Source organism: Cornus florida, unplaced genomic scaffold (assembly GCF_030987335.1).
Source record: "Cornus florida cultivar Cherokee Brave unplaced genomic scaffold, ASM3098733v1 CherokeeBrave_3.0.0_Hap2_Chr01, whole genome shotgun sequence".
In the NCBI taxonomy this organism is placed as follows: domain Eukaryota; kingdom Viridiplantae; phylum Streptophyta; class Magnoliopsida; order Cornales; family Cornaceae; genus Cornus; species Cornus florida.
In genome coordinates this window covers 11,449,962-11,468,917 of record NW_026775571.1, presented here as the reverse complement: position 1 = coordinate 11,468,917, position 18,956 = coordinate 11,449,962, and the positions used below count along the sequence as shown (strand labels likewise).

Genomic DNA, 18,956 nt, shown 5'->3' with positions numbered 1-18,956 from the left:
ATTTTAAAGTAATAATATAATATAATTGAATGATTGGATATGTTTTTTAAGGACATGTCCAATCAAAGTGTTGGATACATATTCCATACCCATGTCCGAGCAATATGTGTCTGACATAGGTACTTCACTACTTTTGAAGAGTCCATATAGCATAGATTACAAGTAGATATAACTTGACCTCTTTTTAAACAATGACACCACTTAGGTTTAATAAAGTAAACAAAGACACCCCTAATGACATGATTGCACTTTGATTGATTAGTTGACCTATTTAAATATTGGAATTATCATTTTACCCTTTACAAGTCATTTTTATTACGCCAAATTAACCCTCTCTAACAACATATTCTAACATTAATAAACCAAACAACACCACCACCACCAATTATTCAACATTTAGTAGATTTCAAAAATCATTCTAATCCAATAGTTAATAAAAAAAAAGTGTTCATGCAAGGTTCTCTTGATAACTTTACTTTATAATACACACGCATTTATATATTATTTTCAATATATATACGCATATTTATACATGCCACTTGATGCTATTGAAATGAAAATTTATCTATCAAGGAAACATGCAATTAATATAAATAATTGCATGAAATTGACAATACAGAGTTGTCTGACATTATGATCTAGCTAAGCTAACCACATTCACTATACATCAATTTTAAGACGTTAAGAAAATAAATTAGAACTTAATTGAATAATTACAATAAATTTAAATAAATGAAAACAAAACCTCATTTGGATAAAAATTTTGAATGAAAATTTATTTAGATGATAACTATAGAATAAATTTAAAGGGAGTAATTTAAGTTTATATTGATTTGCCCTACTTAAGTATATTAGCTTAAAATAATGTGTAAGAAGTTATTTGAAATCCAAATTGACCAACATTCAATCACAACCTAGAAAAAAAAATAATAAAATAAAATCTAGATTAAATAAATCAAAATCCAATACCATTAAAGTCTTTGAACTCGGGGTTCAACTAAAATCTTTTTTCAATTACTTGCGAGATCTACTACATAAATTCTATGTTCAATTTTGGTATTTTTTTTTTTTTTTTCAAAAGTTAAACAAATACATATGTTGAAGTAATTGGTGGTGGTGGTGGTGGTAGTGCTTGATTAATTAATGTGAGAATATGTTGTTAAAGAGGGTTAGTTTGGTCTAATAAAAATGACTTGTAAAGGTTAGATCATTGCTGGCGCGGGAGTATGGAAAGTTGTTCACAAGGGTTGGGACGAGCTGCCTAAGCATATTATGTTCAAATTTCAGAAGGGCAGGAATGTTCGGTTCTAGGAGGATTATTGGTGTAGGGATTGCCCATTGTCTCGGTTGTTTCCAAGACTTTTTAGGATTGCTGCGGATAGACTATGGCAGCGGACTGTTATTGGCTTGATAGCGGAAGGCTTGCGTAGGATGTGTGTTTTCGGCGTTCTTTCCAAGATTGGAAACTCGAGGATGTCCTTGGCCTTTTGGATCTTTTGTATAGACAAGATTTGGATGATAGAGGGTCTGACTCCTTGGTTTGGATGCCTTCTCCTCAGGGGAGGTTTGATGTCCGTTCTTTATTCCTTTGCCTCGCCAATTTTCATGGCTCTAGTTTCCCGTGGTAGACGATTTGGCGTTCGAAGGCTCCTCTCAGGGTTGCATTTTTTGTTTGGATTGCAGCTTTGGACAAGATTCTGACTATGGACAATTTGAGAAAGAAAAAACAGACCACAGTCAACTGGTGTTGTATGTGTAAAAATGATATAGAGTTTATGGATCATCTTCTCTTGCATTGTCCTATGGCTTATGATTGCTGCAGTCTTATTTTTTGTATTTTTGGCATCCATTGGGTTATGCCTCGATCTTCAAGGGAATTGATTGACATTTGGAAGGGCCAAAGGAAGGGCGCCATGCTCATGTCTGTTGGAGGGTGACCCCCTATATGCTTGGTGGAGTATATAAAAACAACGAAACAAAAGATCTTTTGATGGGGAGGAAACCTCCATTGAGGCGCTGAAATTTGCTATTATTAGTATCTTTTTAACTGGGTGATGAGGAGAAATTATATATCTTTAGATGAGATTGTGGACTTTTTGGGTTCTTTGGGTCCATAAGGTTCTTGTTTGGTTTTTGTATATCTCTTGGAATGAGTTCCCCTTTTGAACGCTTTCTAATACATTTTATTTATAAATTAAAATAATAATACGTCAACTAACTAGTTAAAGGGCAATAATGTCATTAGGGGTGACTTTGTTAACTTTATTAAACCTGAGGGGTGTCATTGTTCAAAAAAGGAGTTGGTTGTATCTACCTATAATTAAACCAAACCTCAGGGGATGTCATTGTAAATTACCCTAAATTTTTTTTTTTAAAGAGTTCCTATTTCTAAAGAGTTGTATCTAAATTGAATATCATTTAGCTTAATTTTTTTTCTTTCACATTAAATTGAATTATCGCATCTTTTTCTACTGTTTGACTACTGATTTGAAATTTTTTTTTTTTTTTTTTTTTTTTATTTATAAGTAAAAAATCAATAGAAAGCATTCAAAAGGGGAACGCATCCCATTTACAAAAACGATTTGCAATTTAATTTTTAATTAATAATGAATTCTATTGTTGTTCAACGAAAAAAGCAACAGTATAGATTCATGTCTATTCAAAAATTATTTTTTTCTTCTGAATTAAATATATATATATATATATATATATATATATATATATATATATATATTTTGAATTGCCCAAACGTAAACGTTAAGAAAAAAAAGAAAATATTACTTGACTTTCTATATACTCCCTCCGTCCCAAAATAAGTATCATGCTTTCCTTTTTTATCTATCCCAAAATAAGTGTCCACTTTCCTTTTTCAAACAATATATTTCACATCATTCCAAAAATATCCTTTAAGTTTAAATTTCAAACTTGAATATTCAAAACTTAAAAGGGCAAGCTAGTAATTCTTTAGGCAGACAATGTATGTCCCATATATTTCCTTAAAAATTACTACTCACCATAAGTGATACTTATATTGGGACGGAGGGAGTAATATATATCTCTCAATTAAGGAGAGGTCTCACAAGACATGACTTTAACAAACCTCTCACACACAAATACTATCCACTTTAAGAAGGTTAACATTTTTCATTTGAAGTGGAACTATTGGGCTATATCACATCATCTATCAATACAGATGTGGAACTAGCTTGCGAGTAAGTTAATTATATATATAAATTATGCATCACATTCATTATCTATCGATAATGACAATTATTTTAATTTTCTTAAAAAAATATCTTAGGTGACTCTTTATGTTTTAAAAGAACAGTTATCTAAAATTTTCTTCCTAAAGTTGCACTTTTCGTTTCTCAAAGGACACAAATGTTAATAAATGAAAGAAAATATTTACGTGACTATTTCTATATATGTATATATATTATTGTGGAGAATTTCAAATATTACCAATTATGTGTATTAAATGATCTGCATCAAATTGTGAGGATTTCATCTTCTTCAATCACCATTGCCACTTCAATGGTGAGTGCAGTTTGAGTAGTTTATTGACGGCGAGATACTTACTTGCATATTTATCTTTGGACGATTTTATTTTTCATTTGATTTTTGTTTAGTATATGGGGGTGCCAGTGGTCTAAGGATGGTTCAAGAATCACATGCTTTGAATTGTCTCTATTGAACTTCTTGTGGCGATATTAATTCTACACTGGTTAAACGAAAATCAAGTAGTCGCTAAGATATCGTAGAATTTAAAAAATTGAATAGATTAAAAGGAAACTAGAGGATGGATTTGAGGTTGCAAATCATCGATACTAGAATAACTTATTTTGTTGTTGCGAGCAATATCTGGGTAATCTATAACTAGCAAGTCTGCTATTACTATACAACTAGAGGGCCATTCTTTTATCTTATATATATAATATAAATTGTATAAATTTTGATATAAGGATATAACGAACCAGACACTAAAATAATCCATGTGACTGGTGTGGCTTCATTTTTTAACTTCACAACACGAATTATTTGGTGTAGCAGTTCTTTCTATAGCTGGGTTGTTCAAGGATTTCCAATTCATACATGAGCAAGAGAATGTATTGATCAAAGGGGTAGTTAATTCTACACATGACAGAATATGCGTCAATCAACATGTATGTATGTATGTGTGTGTGTGTGTGCGTGTGTGTGTGTGTATATATATATATATGCGAAAAGATGTGTTAAAGAGCAGTAAGTTGTACCAAAACATTCACATATTTACACAAGGAGGTTCTATTCTCTTAATTACTTGGATTACTTGTTTATATATTAGAATCTTGGTTACAAAGGCTTACTTCTCTTATTTATGTATTAAAATCTTGGCTGCATTGAAGGATGGGTAGTCCAAAAATATTATGATTTATGAAAAATGATTATTCATATGCATTAATAATTATTGGAAAAAGAATCTCTTTGATAGGATAGACATGCAATTTTTTTTCTCTTCAATAAAAATAAATAAATTATATATATATATATATTACTTCAATTTTGACTTTCTATCAAATTTTTCATTCTAGACAATAATAAATACTCGTGAGACTCGCCCCTTTTCTTACTTAGAGGAGAGGTTATATCACATAGACTAATATTGCACTACCCTTCTATGAGCAAATGATTACTCATTTTTAGACTTGTACTTATTTTTGAATTATTAAATTTAGAAGTCAATTTTTTACTTAAATTTAAGATAAAAAAATATGAAATACAAATTATCTATTTACCATAGATTTTTATTTACGTGCATTGCACGTGGTCGTTTCCTAGTGTGTGTGTGTATATAGATATGTATATATATATATATATAGAAAGAGAGAGAGAGAGTATTTAAATAGTTGACAAAATGCCATTTGAAGTGTGCAGTAAAAACTCCATGTGAGCTTGACACCATGAAGAATATTACATTGCTTGCAAACAGATGGATATATCAAATGCATCTTGGTGGAAGAGAGAAGTACCTGATGCTTCCGGCTTGTATGCGGACGCAATTCAATCCATGAGCATCCATTTATCATGGGACCAAGCACCTGATATTCAGTTACAGCCTCTTGGGAAGGTTCTAAACCTGAGGGATGAGCCAAAATAACCCTCTCAGTTTTCCCATCATCAAGAATTACCTGTAATGAATGACAATAAAAACATATACATTGTGTCAATTTTTGATGAAATAAGATCCTTGAAGAGATTGTTCAATTTTCATACACAAATATGTACACATGAGAGCATATATATATAGAGAGAGAGACAGAGAAAAGAGAGAGAAAGAGGGAGAACCTTCGAAAGAGGGGCACAAATAAATCCTTCCTTTTCCTTGGGAGAACCTATGACCAATGCCCAATACCTCTGATATGTTGCTTCACATGTATCATTCCAAGCCTAAAATTACCCACATCATAGTTTTAAATATTTTTATACATGAAAAAAAAGTTTGCAGCAGCTAATTTGATGAGTGCTATCCTTGTTGTTTGAATTTGCCACATTTTCTTATACCTATAGATATAACGGAGTGTGCATCACATGGAATACCTAAAATGTGTGACACTACTTTGTCTGTAGTTAGGAAAATGTCGTGGATCCTTTTTCTTTCTTTTTTTTCTCTTTTTGTTGCTAAGGTAGAATTAATTGGTAATTATAGTATTATTCACTTAAATATACCATGGAACTCTTTTCACAACCTTCCCCTTAAAGGTGACATTTACTGCACGATACAGATTGATGAGGATAAGGAGATGAATACCTTAGACAAGGATTTTACTTTATTTATGTCACTGAACAGCCACTGAAGATGAGCTACGCTTTCTTTTGTTCTCCCCATAACAAGGAGGCCACTACTCTCTCTGTCAAGACGATGAACCTAACAAAGTAGTCATATGAGAAATAGCAACCATAAATGCTCTAAAGGGAGCTAACATTTCACATATACAGTAATATGCATGATAACACCAGCTTTACATACATACGCCAGTAGCAAGCATTCCCTAATGGAACAAACAGACACCTAATGCAAATACGTCTTTTTGGAACAGAATACAATCATGACATGACATGAAATAAGTTACCGTAGAGCTAGAGGAAAATATCAGAAGAATAGTAAATACTTTTTCAGAACTATTGAAATACCTACCAATAAAAAAATCAAGGAAAAGAATGGCTGGACCAATGTTGCTGTTACCATCAAATGCTTCCACAAAAGCAGTCTGTGTACTAGATCACATGATCCCAAATATACTCCATCACTAGCTCTCTCTCTCTCTCTCTCTCTCTCTCGAGTGCGTGTGTGAGAGAGAGAGAAAAAAGAGAGAGAGAGAGAGAGAGTGACAGAGCTATTTAACCTCTCCTTTTAAGTTTAATTTATTGGAAAAATTATGCAATCATGCATTTGCATCATAATATTACCTAGTATTCTCACTAGAGGCCTGGAAAACAAAGAGTTGTTCATTTTTTTTTTTCTTTTTGCCAAAAATTCCTAGTTACCTCTTACCCAGACATTCTCCTTGAACTACACTGCTGCTATTAAACGAATTGGCTCCTCATGCAATCTGCTCTTCTACCAAGGCTTTTGATCTCCGATGACTAGTAACATCTGTTTAACTTGTTCTTTACAAATGACTTGGTTGATTGTTTGGTTGTTCTAATCAGCTACTTGCTTAGATTTTCTCAAAAACAAAGAGTATGGTACTCTATGGAAAACCCTAAATCAATTTTCAACCCTCTTGTTAAAGATATAAATTCTATCAATAATATGTAGAGAGTTAAAAGGTTTATGAGATACTGTAGACTGATTATAGCCACATATTTATAGCCAATACAACAATCCTATTGTGGAATAAGAAAATAAGTCCTATTAAAATTCTGCTTTGAAAATTTTTCTAACAATGAACTTCCCGATCGATCAATCATAATATTTTTCACTTGATCGAAGGTTTTGCCCAAAAGGTTCAATATTTTTGATAAGTAAAAAAAAAAAACACAAAAAAACAAAAAACAAAAAACACACACCTAAGTCGTGCATAGTAACTAAGGTCTCACCTTACCTTAACCTAGATATATGATTGAGCTTGAGAGATCTTCCACGTTGTTCTTCATTTCCATCATCCATTTTTGGTTGTGGACAAATGGCTCACATTTAACACTATGTTTCTTGATTTATGGTCAGATGGGTCCTTCAAGCTATTTTTGCCAACCATTTCCTTTACTTCCATTCGGAACCTTTGGAGATAAAGTAACTTCAGAAATGCTTTCATATGGAGGCTTCGAGGGTATTTCCAGAATTGGTAGAAGGACTGAAAGATAAATTTTCATCAAGGATTCTTCTTGTACTTTGACAGGTTTTTTTGAGGTATTCGTACAATGATTGGCTTAATTCCATCCGTACTTACCTTCTTGCTTTCTATAGGTTAAGATGGCATTTTATACACCATCCCTACCCTTCTAAATTTTTTCAATGAACTTCCATTTATCAGAAAAAGTAAAGATATAAAAAAAATTATGACAATGACAACAATGGTCAACAATGATGCCAAAATACTACACCAACATAAGTATAGGAATAGGAAATCATTTGATGGGGTGGAGTCTCCTTGGGGGATGGTTAGATTTTCTGTACTTAGTTCTCTATTTTTTTGGGTTCAGGGCTCTAATTGTAAATCTTTGGATACTCTTTTGGCTTTTGTAGATAGCTTGAGGTTATAATTTTTGTGCAGTTGTTCTTGGCCACGTCCTCCTTTTCAACTATTGTAGACTCGTAGTTCATTTGTCCAATTATCTTACCATATAATCAAGCCTTGTCAGATCTTCTTCAAATTTTCAATATTCTAAGCCCCCAAATCATAAATAACTGAGTTGGGATAAAAGTATTAAATCATAAATACATACCTAAATAAAACAGTAGCACCCAACTTCAATCGATTAAGTTTTTCTTATTGTACGAAACTAGAAAAATTCAGCACAGTTTAATTTTTTAATACTATCATTATCCAAAACAAGAAGCTTACCAATTTAGGACCCTCATCATAATCATAAGACAATGCTGCAGCTGCCAAGGCATCCATGCTGTTATGAACAGGAAGGTTCCCCTAATAACATAATTATATATATATAACAATCAAAATTTAAAAATAATAATAATAAAACTAAAAAACTTTGAAGGCTAGTTAGAGAGGGGAGAATGGACCATAGAGAAGCTAACCTTCACTGGCAATTTGGGGGGCTTATTTAGTACGATTATAGCAGAGTCCTGAAATTTCAACAACCGATAATCAGAGGAAAACAGATGCCACAACTACAAAATGGAACAAGAACATAATCATATTGCATCCACCACAATCCACCACTCTACAAAAAAAAATAGCATGCAGAAGTAGGTAACTATATTGTCACACCAAACCAACCAATAAAAGGGGGCAAAAGAAACAAAAAGAAAATGAGACTGATAATGTATGGCTACTATGAAAATGGGGAACTGAAAAGTCAGGAGCTTAGAAATTCATATGCACACTGAAATTGCATGAAATAAGATGAATAAGCACTTCTTGTTTTTTTTTCCCTAGTTGGTACTCATACACACTTGTCTCTTCTGAGACTTGAACCCCTGACGTCCCTTTGGGAAGTAAGAGGCTGATACCGCTAGGCCACTGGCCCGTTGGTGATGAATAAGCAATTGAACTAAAGACATACCTTGTACTTGACAAGCCTTTGCAAATACTCTATCTCATCAGCATTTGGGTATAGAGTTCCACTAGGTATGGTGTTAAATCTCTTGGAAATCCTAGCCTCAGCAACTGATACCGGTACATGAAGCCTCATCCCCACCTCCATTACCTCATTATGCTTAATCTGTATGTTAGCTGTAGAATTGTAGAATAATTAAACCAAAAAAAGTAACGTGTACAGTTGAAACGACAAAAAACAAAATGCACGAACACAATCACACTAAGAGAGTGGGAGATAACTTCAGGTTTTCAGTTTTAAATATATGCAATAAGTTAACACGTATAGCTGTGAAATTTGATTAACAACTAGCTCAATAAACAAGAACCATTACCTTTCTCATGGGTTTTATTTGTCCTTCATGTTCCATCAATGGCTCATTCAAATTTCGACATTCCATCTGGACCTATTAGAAAATGTTAAAACAAAGATTTTTATTTTCCAAGCACAAGAATCGTCTAATAACATAAGAAGCATTATTTAGCTGTGAAATCTAATGCAGATAATATCTATAATGAGACCTGTAGAGAAATGTAATGATGTGAGACGATTTCATACGAACTTTGTCTTACACATTTATGAAGTTCTTTTAACAGACGAAGATGAAAATGACATTACATTCACACCAAACTATTGCATCTACTTGGTAGGATTGGTATAAAACTTTATTTCAGAAAAAGAAAAACATTTCAGGTTAAATTTGATGCAGAAACATCAATATGAATAAAGAATTTTAAACCCACAATTTAAAGGGAGAAAATATAATGTTCTTACACTCACAAGGCCCTTGTTGAAATGGGACTGGATCACATTTCCAGGGATTTCATCAAAGTAATATTTGATCCAACTGATGGCAGTGACATGAGTGGGCTTCCCAGGAATAGCATCAGAGTTCTTTCCGGGTAAGGGGTGCGCAGGGAATGGAGGCAAGGATAGGAGCTGCCGAGGCTTTGGTCCCTGTTTCGGACAGCCCAATTGAGTTATGTGGTTGGAAACTCGGATGATTGGTTCAGCAGAAGCAGGTGGTGGAGGAGAAAGTCTTGAGTAGTGCCTGATCATAAGCAAATTGTTTCGATGCAGGACATTCTTCCACATTGCAGCACACATACTAAATCTCACATAGAAAGGTATATTCGCACTGAGATGAATTACACATAAGAAAAATATCACAAAAGCAATGGTCAGAATATGTGCAAACAATTCATAGGCCATCAGAACCAAAATGAATGGTTTTACGTGTAGTGGTGGTATAAGTAAATGAGTTATTAGAATCAAATTCATTCACTTAGGTGAATTCAACTAACCATATAATTATGCCGGAACAAAACAAAAGTTGAAAAGAATACAATCAGTTATTATTCGTCCATGCTAGTCACCTAGTGCTGGTGTTACAGTGCTTCAAGATCGGCTTAGTTGTCCATCTGTAATGCAGAGAATTTGACAAAATATGCAGGCGGTAATTAACATTATTGAAATGAAAACGCAGCCACATAAAAGTATTCCGCTACTCTTAGAAACATGGTCCATGGTGAAATCAATCCTTTATTTTCTTGAAATGATATCTTCCAAAGTTGGAAAGTGCGCATCGTAAAATTAAAATCCCATGTCCACACAATTTGTGTAGGATTTATTTCACAACTCAACATCATATCAACTAAACTACATTTTGGAATCAATAGCCAGAATCAGAGTCCATCTAGATGGTGTTTGCTACTCCTAACGCATAATTCATTCTCTAACAAGAGGATGCACACTGTTGTCAAAAACATATAATGGAATTTCCAAGTGCTATGATCTCTGTGGACTTTTTTTAAAATTGAAAATATATATAAATAATTCCTTGAATTTAATAAATTTAAGCACAGAAACAAAACCAAATAAATAAATAAATAAACACCCGCGTGATAATCATTCTTCTTATGCTGTAATTAGTTCATTGTACTAGTTAATTAGAACTCCACAAACCCCTCCAAAAGAAGGGGGAAAAAAGAAACAAATACAGATTAAAAATGGAGGCACACGAATTGTACTCAACTCAACTGAACATTTTCCTAACAAGTAGAAGAATTGAAAAAAGATACTATATATATATATATATAACAAACTCACCGATGGCTAAAGTATCGAGAACAACGGCAACATTGATGGCTTAGACGTCCAGTTAGGGCTTCTTGTCAGGGGTGCCCAATATCTGGATGAGCTATAAAATGTGTTTGTTTTGAGTCGAACCAAGTAGTGTCACGTGAAAAATCCAAATAATGTATGACACGTATGTGTCCAAATTTTTTTGCTCATTTCATCTCTCTCTAATTAGCGGTATCTCAAAAAAAACTCTTCATTTGTATTCCAAATAAATCATATAATCCCTTGTAATATTAAATAATTCCCACTACTAACAAAAGTGATGATTTTATTTCATTGTGTGACTCATCTCCCCTGTTAACTAGGTTGTGAAATATATTTTAATTTTAATTTAACGAACTTGATGATTTTTTTAAAAAGTTAAGGTGGTTTGGTGATGTTTAGTTATATGGATAATTTTAGTTTTTATTATTTTACCCCAATATAATTATGAATAAAATTACTAATTTTAAATTCCTTATAAATTAGATGTTTGTTATTTTTATTTTCTTAAATTTTAAATTATTTTTCAGATGAGATGTAGAGGGGTAAGAGCCAAGAGGAAAAGATGGCCGATATCTTTATAGTCTTGAAGAGATAGCTTTATAGTCTTGAAGAGGAGGAGAACTTATGCTATTTTGGATGACATGAAAACAAATTCATTTTCTTGGGGAGTTCAAGTTCTAGACAATCATAATAAGGCTAAGATAGTATTCACTACCCGATCTAAAGATGTGTGTGGTCTTGTGGAAGCTAAGAAGAAGATAAAGGCACCGCAGGAAACTTGGTATTTGTTTAAAGATAAGGTGGGAGACGAGACCCTCAATTCTCACTCTGACATAATAAATCTCGCAAAAGATGTTTGCAAAGAATGTGTCGGTTTGCCACTCGCGCTAAGTACAATTGGACAAGCCATGGCTAGCAAGAGAGGCCCCCAAGAATGGGATTATGCAATTGAGAAAATCTATATTAAAATTTTCAGATATGGGGACCAAGTGTTTCCTTTTTTTAAGTTCAGTTGTGATTTAACAATTAAAACTTTTTTCTTATTGTACACACAAATTTCGTATCTACAAATTAAAGAATGAAATATGGGGTAAATAATAATTAATTGATTTATGAAAATTGAGTACAATCCTCTGAGGTATTCTTTACAAAAGAAAGAAAATGTCCTTTGATTCGATCTCCTTTGTTGGTTGGATCCAAGGACTGTTGGAGCTTGATCTTGAATTGATTTGTTGACAATCTTCTTCAATTTGTAATTGAGGAAGACCGTCGATGATTTATGATCGAGGGCTGATGAAGCTTGATCTCGAACAATATTGTTTGGTAATTCTTCAAAGTTGTTGAATCACAAAGAAGAAAGGCACGATTTTTGATGTGCTTATTGTTCTTCATCTTCAGAGGAGTTGTGAATTTGAGGAAGAAAGGCACAATTTTGGATGTGCTTGTTGTTCTTTGCCTTTAGAGAATTTGTGAATTTGAGGAAGAAGAACACAATTTTTTATGTGCTTATTGTACTTTGCCTTCAGAAGATTTGCTGAATTTGATAAAGAGCGGCACGACTTTGGATGTGCTTGTTGTTGTTCTTCTTCAAGGCTTGGGTGTTAGGGATGAATGTCGGTTTACTCTGGAATTTTGGACTTCTAAGTCTCTAAATTTTAGCACCTTTTCCACTTCCTCCATGCCTCTATTTATAGACTTCTTGGATGAATAGGATGATGACATGTGTCCTTTCTTGATAAAGACACAATTATAACTAGACGAGCCAGTTATATTGTGATAATTATCTGTTAAAAAAATTATTCCAAAATAAATTTTATTGAGAATAATTATCATTTTTTATTATTTAATTAAGTGTGTTGGGCTAATTAAATAATTTAAGTTGACCAAGTTTGCGTCAATTAAATAATTTAATTAAATATGAGACCCAAATTTGCTGGGGCAATTTGTCAAAACAAAAGCCCATGAAATTTTAGTGTTTACAAATTGTCCCCACTTCAAGTTCCGCGTTTGACAGGACTTGTCTCCTATTTCAAGTGGGACTTGCAGTGTCCAACTTGGTCTTTGAATTGTAAAGTTTTCTTTTTCACTTTCTTATCCAACATTGGATTGTAATTCTTCACTTTCCAATTTGAATTGAATTATGCGAATCCTATTGTAAATAGGAGGTATTTTATTAGCTATATATACGACCTTTTGCATAGTGTTTGACATCAATTCTAAAATCTCAGGCTTTAAATGCACACTGTGTCATCTAACTTGCTTGCAGACTGGTCTTCAGATATTCAAGCCGAACTTGTTGGTACCAATTTTTTTATATGCTGCATCTTCTCTTCCAATTTTTTTTTCTTTGTCATGTACTTCACAATGCTTGTACTACTTCTTTTGTCTTGTATGGTTTTTTTTTTTATCATCAATGAACACTTGGAGAAACAAAAGGTATCCTAATTATCAATGACAACTTAGTCATGCATATTTGAACACAAAGCTCTCATTTTCCCAAAACAAGATGAATTTAAAAGTAATATGACATTTGCAACAACAATAGCATTCAAAAGTGTAAGCATGCTTTCAAGATCAACAATGTGAATCAATGTGTGTGCAAGCTTATTATCATTGACAAAGGTATGCACAAATCAAGAATTTGCATTTTATTTCAAAAAGCACAATACTTATTCAAAGGATTCACATATGATCATTTCAAACTCAATTGCAATATCACAACCTCTAATTCCAACACCTTTGGGTTCTAAGTTGACATCACATCCCATTTGTTTCACAACTAATCATGAAATGGCAAGAATTAAGAACTTGGAGAAATTTGCATTTATTAGTACTCAAAACCATGCATTTGGGAGGATATATCAAACATAGAGCATATAGAACACATTCAGCTAAATTATGGATACTTTGGACAATTTCTGAAAAATTCTAACACTTAGCTTCAAACTGAAATTTTTAGATTTTGTTTTCACATGCATTGTATATAAGCATTCTCACAAGAAATCATGCATTGTAGCTATTGACATTTGTAGAAAACAAATTCAATTGCCAAATCTCAACTTTCAAGTATCACATCTCAATTTCAGATTTGAAAACTATATAACACATACAACAAATTCAGCCCTTATTTTCAGAATTATTTCACCACAAATGACCCACATACATGAGCAAATATGAATTGAAGATCAGTCATCTTAAAAAGTCCCAAATGCCCACATATATACATAGAACACCTTCAGAAATTAAAGGTTGCAATTTCAGAATTTTTAAGGCCTCCACACGTGACAGAAATTTTTCAGTTCTCAATATATGGGTTAATTGAACATGCAAAACAGTTGAGACAATCAAATTCTCAAGTTGCCACAACTCAGAACTTAATGTAAACAAAGATACCCACATTTGAACATGTATAACTCACTATAACATGCATACTCTCCACAGTGTGTTGCCAAATCCAAAATTTCAATATTCTGTCATGTATAACACTTAGAGAAACAAATTTTTCTCTCCAAATTTCCTAATTCTCAACCCCAAGCAACATATGTACGTACAGTCAAAGCTTCAACAAAAATTTAGAACACAAATTATCTATATATATGATCACAGAGATAGTCCATAAAAAATTCGAAGTGCAAATCACAGATATATATCAGAACAGGTTCTTCAAAATTTCAACATACAAAACATACACATATGTATCAAAATTGTCCTCATCAAAAAAAATTTAAATTCAAAGCTACAGCCTCGGCATTGATAGATATGTAGACTTAGTCAATTCAAATCAAATTTTCTCCCACAGATTTCTTTATCAACAAATCAACAACAAAAACAAATTCAAACTTTAGAATTATATGCACCTTGAATATTTATACATAGTCACAGCTTCTTCAGAATTTCAGAACACAAATCCTCTATATATATGATCAGACAACCCAGCAAATATTTGAAATTCCAAGCCATACATGCATGACAGATTCACAGAAACCATATATATGGAAATATATAGATCAACATCAAAAACTAAACTTCCAAATTCGAAAATCAAAAACCCCCTTTTCAATCTCTGTTAAGCCGAAAATGAACACAAGGCAACATATATATATATGAAATTATTTTTTCAGAATATTAGCACTGGATACGCATATGTATATATATATATATATATATAGAAGGTGAGAGAGAACTATACCCGGATGAAGATTCCGAGAGAGAGAGGAAGGAAATCCAAGAGGAAGAGAGAGAGGTCTTCTCGGAGAAGACGGCCAGAGCAACCGCAGCGGTGGCCGGCGAAGATGCATATGTGGCCGGCTAAACGGCCTGAGAAGATGCAGAGTTGGTGGGCTCCGGCTTGAAGGAGGTAAAGAGATGAGGGGGTGAAGAGGTTGGGTGATGCTTCGGCTAGAGAGAAGAAGAGAGATGAGGTGATAGAGGGGTGGTGGTGTGAGAGAGAGGAGGAAAAAAGAGAGAAAAAAAGAGAGGAAGAGAATATAAAGAAAAACAAAATAGGGTTTTGAAGAGGTTAAAACAAATCTGTAGGGTTTTAGGAATTTGAACAGGCATGGAACCTGAAAAGGCACTAAATGCCTGCTATTTTTCAATGGGATTCCTTAAATAATCAATGGGACTGTGTAGGCGATGCAAGAAAGAAAAATAAGAAAGAAAAAGGAGGGAATAGAGGTGAAAACTCAACCAATCAAGGTTTAGCATCTGAGATCCACCAATCTTTAAGATGCATGGGATCCACCAAGAGGGTGGCTTCCACATCCTTTTGAATAGTTTGTCCTTCAATGTAGGATTTCTACCTTTGACCATTCACTTTGAGAATTTTTTCATCCTTCAAGCATTTGATTTCTACCGCTCCATGAGATGAGACGGAAATGATCTCATATGGACCATCCCACCTAGAGCGTAGCTTCCCGGGAAAGAATTTAAGCTTAGAGTTGAAGAGCCATGTTTTTTGCCCAGGCTCAAAAGACTTCTTCACAATTTGACTATCGTGAAAAGCTTTTATCCTTGCATTGTAAATTTTAGCATTGTCATAGGCATCATTCCTTAATTCCTCTAGCTCATTCAATTGGAGCAAACGGTTCTCTTCGGCCTTGTCAAGATCAAGATTGAGCCTCTTGATTGCCCAAAAAGCTTTGTGTTCTAGCTCAACCGGAAGATGACAAGACTTCCCATAAACAAGTCTATAAGGAGGCATGCCTATTGGAGTCTTGTAAGCCGTTTGGTAAGCCCATAATGCGTCATTATGCTTTTTTGACCAATCTTTTCGGTCCGGATTTACCGTTTTCTCTAATATATGCTTAATCTCCCGATTAGATACCTCAACTTACCCACTTGTTTGTGGATGGTAGGGAGTGACTACCTTATGAGTAACGGAGTACCTCAAGAAGAGTTGCTTCAAGAAGGGATTGCAAAAATGCTTCCCTCCATCACTAATGATTGCCTTTGGCATTCCAAAACGAGTGAAGATGTTGGATTTGATAAATGCAACTACCACGGAGTAGTAATTCGTTTTGGTAACACAAGCTTCCACCCATTTTAACACATAATCGACGGCAAGGAAGATGTAAGTAAAGCCATATGACATTGGGAATGGTCCCATGAAGTCCATTCCCCACACATTGAAGATTTCAACAATGAGGATCAGAGATAAGGGCATCATGTCTCTCTTTGACACGGATCCCAACTTTTGACACCAGATACACACTTTGCAAAAGTTATCGGCATCTCTATGAATAGTGGGCTAAAATAGGCCACTTTGAAGAACCTTAAGGGCGGTCTTCTTTGCACTAAAATGCCCACCACATGCAAGAGGGTGACAAAACACAAGAACGCTTGGAATTTCACTTTCCGGCACACATCTTCTTATGATTTGATCCGGACAATATCTAAACAAGATTGGATCCTCCCAATAGTACTTCCGGATGTTTTCAAAGAAACGGTCCTTTTCTTGTTTTGACCAAGTAATGGGAAGTTTGCCAATTGCAAGATAATTCACAATGTCGGCAAACCATGTCAAATTCCCATTGGAAATATGAAAGAGTTGCTCATCGGCAACGACATTGTCGGAGCCCTTTTTATCCTTGATTTCAAAGTCTAGCTCTTGAAAGATTTGGGGAAGATTCAATCAACAACCTAGAGAGGTGGTTGGCAACGACATTGTCGGAGCCCTTTTTATCCTTGATTTCAAAGTCTAGCTTTTGAAAGAGTATGATCCATCTTATCAAATAAGGTTTGGTTTCCCTTTTCAACAAAAGATGTCTTAAAGCAATATGGTCGGAAAACACAATAACCTTTGATCCGAAGAGGTATAACCAAAACTTATCAAGGAGAACACTACGGCAAGCAACTCCTTCTCGGCAGTGGAGTTATTCAATTGAGCTCTCGAGAGAGTTTGGCTTGCATAGTATGTGGCGCATGGTAGTTTGCCCACTATTTGGCATAAGACGGCACCCATGGCAAAGTCGGACACATGACTACAAGAAATTAAGGCTTTAGTGACAGTCAAAATTGTCCCTAAAAGGTGATAAACCGTCCCTAAAGGTCGAATTAGTCTGTCACTAAAAGTAGCGTGACAAAAGATCTTTAGGGACAATTAAAGTTGACTGTGACAAAAAATTAAGACCTTTAAGGGCGGTACATACAGTCACTAACAAGTTATGAATTAGGGACAATTTGGGGGACTGTCCCTAATATATTATTTTTTAATTATAATTATTGTTACAACCTAAGTAAATTACTGCTTTGCCCTTTTTCTCTCTAACTAGGTGACTTAGGGTTTTAGCTTTACTAGGGTTTCAACTACAATTCCGGCAGCATTGGCCAATGGTGTGGACTTATGTGATTGTTAATCATGGAGGAGGATCCTTCCTCCTCTCTCACGCTAGTGGGGGCTGGTAATCCTTATGCATCAGTCCAGGACCAGAACCAAAAACAGACCTCTCCACCTTTGTAGAGGAAGCTGTTTGATGTTGAGGTGCAGAAGAAGATGAAGAAACTGCCTTATATACCGGAGAGTCGTGGGGAAAAGGTGGTTAAAATCACGGATGCAGATGTTGAGGAAGAGGTAGAATATTGGAAACATTCAATCGTGGGCTACGTGGTGGGAAAACAACCATATTTTTCACATTTTAATGATTTCTTGAAGCGAATATGGAAATCAGTGGGTTTGTTTAAATTGGTATCATTGCCAGGAGGGTTCTTTATGGTGAGGTTTGAAAATGCATGGCAGTTTGTAATGACCCGATCATTTTCCTCCCTTTCCTTTTTTCTCAAATTTTACAGATAATTTTTTTTTCTTTTAATTTTCTTTTCCGAGTTCTGTTTCCCGTTACTGGGTGTTGTCTCGAGTGCTTGGAAATAGTTTCCGAGACTCTTTCATTTGGATTGACAACTTCCTTTTAGGACTGAGTCATTACCACATTTTCGTTTTTTCGACACTATTCACATTTCGTCTTTTTCTCGGTTGTCACTTTGTTGGCACAACCTCATTTTTCGTGTTCGGATTTGATTACAGTTTTGCATGCATCCATGATATTTAAATTCCATACTATATGTATTTTTACTTTCCTAGAAATGCATGCCATTAGTGCATTTTCTTCCTTAGGGGTGTGGATGCATACTTTCTTTTGAAACTTTCTTGTTTTGGGGGTTACTTGTGTAATTATGCAAAGTAATTATTTTTTCATCTTGGGGACCATTTTGCAATTTAATTTGGAAGATATTTTCAAAAAGGACCTTTTTGCAATTTCTGAAAAAGTGTGACAAGTGTCATACTCTCATTGGTCCACTTGTTGACATTTGTGTGGAAACACTTTGATGCCTTGGATGATGACATGTGGAGGGTGGAGATTCACCCACTTGTTGGCCTAGGGTAGGTGCACTTATTGGCTTGGATGGTTGACAAGTGTAGGCTTGAGATTAAGCCTAGGAATGAGCCTTGGATTAATGACAAGTGTAGGCTCACAATTTAGTCTTGCAATTATTTTTAGGCCACTTTGGGATTATGGTTTTAAAGAAGAGTTTTTATGCAATTGACCAAGACTTGTGTGTATTGACCATGG

The 18,956-nt window shown here is 34.3% G+C and overlaps 1 protein-coding gene across 4 annotated transcripts in view; it reads right to left on the bottom strand.

Annotated features, from left to right (window-relative positions):
- LOC132289303 (RNA pseudouridine synthase 3, mitochondrial-like) overlaps nt 1-15,545 on the bottom strand; it is a 29,299-nt gene extending 13,754 nt beyond the window's left edge. The window contains exons 1-10 of one of the 4 annotated variants that reach the window (XM_059789980.1): nt 15,077-15,544; nt 10,065-10,181; nt 9,535-9,898; nt 9,095-9,166; nt 8,728-8,886; nt 8,240-8,287; nt 8,046-8,126; nt 5,789-5,905; nt 5,326-5,427; nt 5,010-5,168 (exon numbers count right to left, since the gene is read on the bottom strand). In XM_059789980.1, the coding sequence (XP_059645963.1) occupies nt 5,010-5,168; nt 5,326-5,427; nt 5,789-5,905; nt 8,046-8,126; nt 8,240-8,287; nt 8,728-8,886; nt 9,095-9,166; nt 9,535-9,867 (1,071 nt within the window). In that variant the 5' untranslated portion in view covers nt 9,868-9,898; nt 10,065-10,181; nt 15,077-15,544. Of the gene's footprint in view, nt 1-5,009; nt 5,169-5,325; nt 5,428-5,788; nt 5,906-8,045; nt 8,127-8,239; nt 8,288-8,727; nt 8,898-9,094; nt 9,167-9,534; nt 9,899-10,064; nt 10,182-15,076 lie in introns of those variants that run through there. The other 3 variants (XM_059789990.1, XM_059789959.1, XM_059789994.1) reach the window with 3 other exon arrangements.
- Nucleotides 15,546-18,956: the final 3,411 nt, after the last annotated feature.